The following is a 7,520-nucleotide window of genomic DNA, read 5'->3' on the forward strand; positions in this document are numbered from 1 at the left end:
ATATATATATATATATGTATGTAGTGAACTAGACCTCCGACATCAATCTGTCTCTGAAGACCTTCAGGGGACAGGGACTGTTGTTTCATTGATTTGAATCCAGAAATACACTTACGAAGTAAGTAATCTTCTGTCTGAGTGAGGAGTTGATTTGATGTCGGTCAAAAGGCAGAACAATTTATGAGAATGAAGTGCCTTGTTTTTAAAACCCTCAGACATTAAATGAGAAACTGGCACCTACAAAGTCTGTCACTTCTTCAAAATATTTTCCTGTCTGTACTAACAGTTCTTAAAAACATTTCTGCTGTCTGTTGACTTCTAATAACCCTCTGACATCACTAAAACACCACCCCTGCTGGTTGTGCTAACCAACCAGGAGTGACAGGAAGTGGATACCCTTTAAAAGTCAACACTTCTTGGAACTTTCAGCCTTACTGGATAACTCAGTCTTACTGGAGTCTTCCTGGAACTTTTAAGTCTTTTAAGTCTTACTGGAAGACTCAGTCTTACGGCGAGCTGACGGAATGGGACCATGTGCCAAGGGTCCGTCCATTTCAGCGGAGTCACAGCCTGCCTCGCTGTGAACTCACCCGGGCGTAACGCCCTACAACTTCTAATGAAGATTCCTTCTAAGGAAGCTTATTCTGTTGAACGGAGTACTTCGTCACGACATCTGACGATCCCCAGCCACTCTGACCGGAGACGCTGAAAAGGGAGTGTGAGATGGACCTCTGTACCGGAGCTGATTTATCTTCTGCAAAGGTAACAAGTCGTTCACGCCCTGAGTGTACCGAGGGCTGAGCTGGGGTCGGAGGAAGGGTGCCATTTCTGGTCAACACATCTTCCTTCATCCATCTAAATCTCCTCTTTAAACTTCTTTACTCCTTCTCTTTAAACTTCTATTCTCCAGTAAATCAAGCTAGATGCCTTCAGAGATGAATTATTCTCAATCAGTAATCATCTGTTGTCTTGTTATTTGAACTTGCTAAGTTTATTAATCAGAAACAGATCAGCCAATCAATGTGTATATGTTTGATGTTGAATTTTGATTCCGTTAAATAAATGACCGCATTTATTCTGATGGGTCAAAGATAAAATGGCGTCTCACGTCACTAATTATTACTCACATGGCAGAAATTTAACTCGAAAAAGAAAGAATCTGTTGTTAATTAAACAATTAATATTCTTTGTGCTTGAACTAGCTTTAAGAATAATTAATTAGTAGTGTGTCCACAGCAAAGCTGTCCCGACATCACTACAGATAGATAGATAACAAATGCAGAGAAAATGACTAAATTTAAACTACTCAACTATAAAAGCTTAGAAAAAATTATAAATCAATTAAGCTCCTCCTCCTGCTGTCTTGATATCCTACCCACAACTTTCCTTAAGAAAGTTCTGCCCGTCATTGTATCTGATCTGATTCAAATAGTAAACTCATCCCTCTCATCAGGTTTTTTCCCCCAGGCTTTTAAAACAGCAGTTATCAAACCACTGATAAAAAAGAACTGTCTGGACAAATCACTACTGCAGAATTATAGGCCAATTTCTAACCTTCCATTCATCAGCAAAATTATTGAAAAAGCTGTTTCAACAGATAAATAGCTTCCTATCGATGACCAACCACTTTGACATCTTTCAGTCTGGTTTCTGTGCTCACCACAGTACTGAGACTGCCCTTGTCAAAGTGTTCATTGACATTCACATAAATACAGACTGTGGAAGAACCACAGTGCTGGTTCTGTTGGACCTCAGTGTAGCATTTGACACTGATGACCATGACATATTATTGAAACGACTGGAGAGTTGGGTAGGACTCTGCGGCCCACTACTCAGTTGGTTCAAATCTTACACAAAGAACAGGGATTTTTTTGTCTCAATAGGTAACTTCTCATCGAAGCGAACAGAAGTCACAAACGGGGTACCCCAAAGTTCAATCCTGGGACCACTGTTATTCAATATCTATATGATCCCATTAGCTCAACTTATAACAGGAAATAAGATTAGTTACCATAACTACGCAGATGATACACAGCTCTACATTACGATGTCACCAGGTGACTCTGAACCCATCCAAACACTGAACAGATGCTTAGAACAAATCAATGTGTGGATGTGCCATAACTTTCTCCAGCTGAACAAAAACAAAACTGAAGTACCGAGTAATTATCTTTGGACCTAAAGAGGAACGATCAAGAATCAGCACACAGCTTCAGTTATTATAGCTAGAAACTAGTGATCAGGCCCGAAATCTGGGGGTGGTGATGGACGCAGACCTGAACCTTCAGAGCCATATAAAGACAGTTACAAAGTCGGCCTTCAATCACCTGAAGAACATTTCCAGGATTAAAGAACTAATGTGACAGCAAGATCTAGAGAAACTCTTCCACGCGTTTATCTTTAGTCGCATTGACTGCAGCAGTGTCTTCACGTCTGCCTAAAAAAATCGGTCAGACAGCTGCAACTCATCCAGACCACTGCTGGTCGCATTCTCACTAAAACCAGGAAGATAGAGCACATCATCCCAGTTTTAAAATCCCTACACTGGCTCCCTGTAGCTCAGAGAATAGACTTTAAAATACTGTTATTAGTTTATAAATCACTGAATGGCTTAGCACCACAATACATTAAAGATCTGCTGTTGTTGTATTAACCTTCCAGATCACTTAGGTCTTCTGGTTCTGGTCTGCTCTGCATCCCCAGAACCAGAACCAAACATGGAGAAGCAGCATTCAGCTTCTATGCACCACAAATCTGGAACAAATTTCCAGACAACTGCAAAACATTGAGGGGTTCCTTGAGAGGGGTTGGACACTCTTCCACTCTGGAGTTGCCCCTGATGAGAGGTGCCGAGCAGGAGTGGGCATACTTGTTGCCCCTCATCTTGGTGCTTGTACATTGGGGTTCACCCTGGTGAACGAGAGGGTAACCTCCCTCCGCCTACGTGTGGGGGGACGGGTTCTGGCTGTTGTTTGTGCTTATGCGCCAAACAGCAGCTCAGATTACCTACCCTTTTTGGAGTCCTTGGAGGGGGGTCCTGGAGAGTGCACCTCCTAGGGACTCTCTTGTTCTACTGGGGGACTTCAACGCTCACATGGGCAATGACAGTGAGACCTGGAGGGGTGTGGTTGGGAGGAAAGGCCCCCCTGATCTGAACCCAAGTGGTGTTCTGTTATTGGACTTCTGTGCCCGTCATGGATTGTCCATAACGAACACCATGTTCAGGCATAAGGGTGTCCATATGTGCTCTTGGCACCAGGATACCCTAGGCCGCAGTTCGATGATTGACTTTGTTGTCATCTCATATGATCTGCAGATGCATGTCTTGGACACTCGAGTGAAGAGAAGGGCAGGGCTGTACACTGACCACTACCTGGTGGTCTCCGGGAGAGAGCTTCAAACATGTTCCAGGGGAGGTAGGGGACATTGAGTCCGAGTGGGCCGTGTTCCGCGGAACATGGCCCTCTATTGTTGAAGTGGCTTATTGGAGCTGTGGCTGCAAGGTTGTCGTGCCTGTCGCGGCGGTAACGCTCGAACCCGGTGGTGGACACCGGCGGTGAGGGATGCTGTCAGGCTGAAGAAAGAGTCCTATTGGGCATTTTTGGCCTGTGGGACCCCGGAAGTAGATGATGGGTACTGGCAGTCCAAGCGGCCTGTGGCTCAGGTGGTCGCTGAGGCAAAAACTCAAGCGTGGGAGGAGTTCGGAGAGGCCATGGAGAATGACTTCCATATGGCTTCGAGGTGATTCTGGTCCACCATCAGGCGTCTCAGGGGGGGAAAGCGGTACACCACTAACACTATTTATAGTGGAGGTAGTGTGCTGCTGACCTCAACTTGGGATGTCGTGGGTCAGTGGGCAGAATACTTTGAAGACCTCTTCAATCCCACTGGCATGACTTCCACTGAGGAAGCAGAGCCTGGGGACTTTGGGTCGGGCTCCACAATCTCTGGTGCTGAGGTCACCAAGGTGGTTAAAAAGCTCCTTGGTAGCAGGGCCCCAGGTGTGGATGAGATTCGCCTGGAGTTCCTTAAGGCTCTGGATGTTGTGGGGTTGTGTTGGCTTACATGACTCTGCAATATTGCGTGGACATCGGGGGCAGTTCCCCTGGATTGGCAGACTGGGGTGGTGGTCCCCCTATTCAAAAAGGGCGACCGTAGAGTGTGTTCCAACTACAGGGGGATCACGCTTTTAAGCCTCCCTGGTCAGGTCTATTCGGGGATTCTGGAGAGGAGGGTCCGTCGGATAGTCGAACCTCTGATTCAGGAGGAGCAGTGCGGTTTTTGTCCTGGTCGTGGAACACTGGACCAGCTCTACACCCTCAGCAGGGCCCTGGAGGGTATGTGGGAGTTTGCCCAGCCAGTCTACATGTGCTTTATGGACTTGGAGAAGGCGTTCGGCCACGTCCCTCGGGGGACCCTGTGGGGGTTACTCTGGGAGTATGGGGTACCAGGCCCTTTTATACAGGCTGTTAGGTCCCTGTACGACCGGTGTCAGAGCTTGATTCGCATTGTCAGCAGTAAGTCAGGCTCATTCCCAGTGAGAGTTGGACTCTGCCAAGGTTGCCCTTTGTCACCGATTCTGTTCATAACTTTTGTGAACAGAATTTCTAGGTGCAGCCAAGGTGTTGAGGGGTTCTGTTTTGGTGGCTTTAGGATTGCTTCTCTGTTTTTTGCAAATGATGTGGTCTTGCTGGCTTCATCCGGTCGTGCTCTACAGCTTTTGCCGGAGCGGTTTGCAGCCAAGTGTGATACGGCTGGGATGAGGATCAGTTCCTCCAAATCCGAGGCCATGGTCTTGAGCCGGAAAAGGGTAGAATGCCCTCTCTGGATCGGCGAGGAGGTCCTGCCCCAAGTGGAGGAGTTTAAGTATCTCAAAGTCTTGTTCACGAATGAGGGACAAATGGAGCGTGAGATCGATAGGCAGATAGGTGCAGCGTCTGCAGTGAAGCGGGTGCTGTATCGGTCTGTCGTGGTGAAGAGAGAGCTGAGTCAAAAGGCGAAGCTCTCAATTTACTGGTCAATCTATGTTCCTACCCTTATCTATGGTCATGAGCTTTGGGTTGTGACCGAAAAAACGAGATCACGGATACAGGCGGCCAAAATGAGTTTTCTACGCAGGGTGTCTGGGCTCTCCCTTAGAGATAGGATGAGAAGCTCGGTCATCCGGGAGGGACTCAGAGTAGAGCCGTTGCTTCTCCACATTGAGAAGAACCAATTGAGGTGGGTTGGGCATCTCGTTAGGATGCCTCCTGGACGCCTTCCTGTTGAGGTGTTCCGGGCACGTCCCAGCGGGAGGAGACCCAGAGGAAGACCCAGGACACGCTTGAGGGACTATGTTTTTCGGCTGGCCTGGAAACACCTTGGGATTTCCCCGGAGGAGCGGGCCCAAGTGGCTGGGGAGAGGGAAGTCTGGGCCTCCCTACTTAGGCTGCTACCCCTGCGACCCGACGGAAGAGAATGGATGGATGGATGGATGGATGCAAAATAGCTGAAACACTGAGTTCCTTTAAATAAAGGATAAAACCCCACCTGTTTAGAGTTTCTGTTGAACTATAATAAATGGAACATTGATCAACATATTTGATGGCACTCGACAAAATGTAATGTTTGTTACTAGTTTCTCAATTGGTGACTGTATGTTGTTGTTATGACTTTTAATTTTGTATTTTTATGATAAATGGACTGCACTTATATAGCGCTTTTTTATCAGATCAAGACACTCAAAGCGTTTTACACCAATCTGTTCCCTCATTTACCCATTCATACAGCACTCTACTATTTCTGTACAAAGACTAATCAGTGCTTTAGATCACATTCATACACCGATGGGACACACATCGGAGGCATTTAGGGGTTCAGTGTCTTGCCCAGGGACACTTCAGCATGTGACTGCTGGTGGAATCAAACCCCCCAGCTCTTGCATTGGAGGACAACTGCTCTAACCACTTAGCCACAGCCGCCCCCAACAGCAACAGCTCTATCGAGATATTAATTTTGGTCCATAGCGCACAGCCCTAGCTCTGTGTGTTACTGTTTGTGTTTGTTGCTCAGTGTGTATGTTACTGTTTGTGGTTATTGCTCACAGTGTGTGTGTTACTGTTTGTGTTTGTTGCTCACAATGTGTGTCATGTTCTGTTGTCTCAGGAGCATCAAGCTTTGGGATCTGGAAAAGTTCACAATGATCGGCACATTGGAAGGAGACACATCTGCAGTCAGGTAAGGTTTGTTCACGTGGTCCCAAGTGACATTTAACCTTTGACTTCTAAATTCTGACCAACCCTTGTCCTGTCAGGTGTCTCCTCTTCAGCCCAGACGGCTCCTGCATCTTCAGCGGTGCCTCAGACTCTCTGCGGGTGTTTGGCTGGGAGCCCGACCGTTGTTTTGACATGGTTCCAGTCGGTTGGAGGAAAGTGTCAGACCTGGCTGTCTGTAACCAGCAGCTGGTGTGTAGCTCCGCTTCCTGTCGAGTTTACCTGTTGAGGTGTTTGACATCGCTGCAGTAAACTCCTCCTTCTGTTCTCGTCAGATCGGCGTGTCTCACCAGCTGTCCAATGTCTCATCGTACGTAGTCGACTTGAAAAAGGTGAAGACGAGCGTTGGCGCTGTGATCCAGGGAATAATCCAGGACGACAAGCCTCTCACTGAGCCGATGGAGCCCAGGGCGGCAGCATTTCGTCGCAGCTATGATAGACCCATAACCTCCTGCACCTCACACAGGTTTCAACTGTTTCACTTCTCAGTCCCACCAGGAAGTTGCAGTGCTGCGATCACAATTATTAACGCAAATTAAACCAATCTCAGCAAATTTGGCTCAGAGTTGCAATTTTGACCCATTGCTGCAACTTTCCTACAAATTTGACCAATTTCACTTTCTGGAACTTGAGCAAAGCTCAGCCAAGGTGAAAACTTGTCCAGCACCGTTAACAGACGTTTACTGCCAGATTTACTTGATAAAATCTGTGTAACTTCATGTATTGATGCATCCAAAAAAGTTCAATCTGGTCCTCTGGACATTCAAAAAAACAAAAAACAAAACAAAGCAAAAAAATCTAGAAACGTTTCGTCTCTCATCCAAGAGACTTCCTCAGTCTGAGGTGCTGTTTTCAGCTCAGTCTCTTAAATAGCACCTTCTCAGAGTGGATCAACCAGTTTGCTGCTGACAACCAAAACCAGCTGATCACATGCTCAAGAAGGACCATCAGCCTAACAATGGATCATTAGCACACTGATGGCTGTTTACTATTCACAGAGGGCTGAGTGATACTAGCAATCACAGCATTGTAAGAGGGGGACAGTTGAACCCGGAGGCCTCCACCCCTGTTTAATAATGGACGATTTCTTTTCACAAAGATGGCCTCCTTTACTCCTCCCTCAAACCATTGTTCCTCTCTGTCCAGGATGTGAACATCTTCATCCTTGAAAGAGTGACCGCTGGCCTGGAGATGAGTGTAGACCGCAGAATCCTGGCCTGATGATGTTGATCTTCTGTGCTGGGCCATCCTTTTGGCCAGTGGCTGTTT

General features: G+C 46.8%; 2 protein-coding genes across 2 annotated transcripts in view; one reads left to right on the forward strand and one right to left on the reverse strand.

Moving 5' to 3' along the window:
• Nucleotides 1-7,520, reverse strand: part of LOC119427223 (katanin p80 WD40 repeat-containing subunit B1) — a 62,792-nt gene that overhangs the window by 45,708 nt on the left and 9,564 nt on the right. The window lies entirely within an intron of this gene.
• Nucleotides 3,403-7,520, forward strand: part of LOC119427234 (katanin p80 WD40 repeat-containing subunit B1-like) — a 5,203-nt gene continuing 1,085 nt past the window's right edge. The window contains exons 1-4 of the mRNA XM_037694818.1: nucleotides 3,403-3,416; nucleotides 6,145-6,216; nucleotides 6,293-6,443; nucleotides 6,527-6,717. Of these exons, the coding sequence (XP_037550746.1) occupies nucleotides 3,403-3,416; nucleotides 6,145-6,216; nucleotides 6,293-6,443; nucleotides 6,527-6,717 (428 nt within the window). The remainder of the gene's footprint in view (nucleotides 3,417-6,144; nucleotides 6,217-6,292; nucleotides 6,444-6,526; nucleotides 6,718-7,520) is intronic.

Source organism: Nematolebias whitei, chromosome 2 (genome assembly GCF_014905685.2).
Source record: "Nematolebias whitei isolate Nwh7 chromosome 2, NemWhi1, whole genome shotgun sequence".
Taxonomy (NCBI): domain Eukaryota; kingdom Metazoa; phylum Chordata; class Actinopteri; order Cyprinodontiformes; family Rivulidae; genus Nematolebias; species Nematolebias whitei.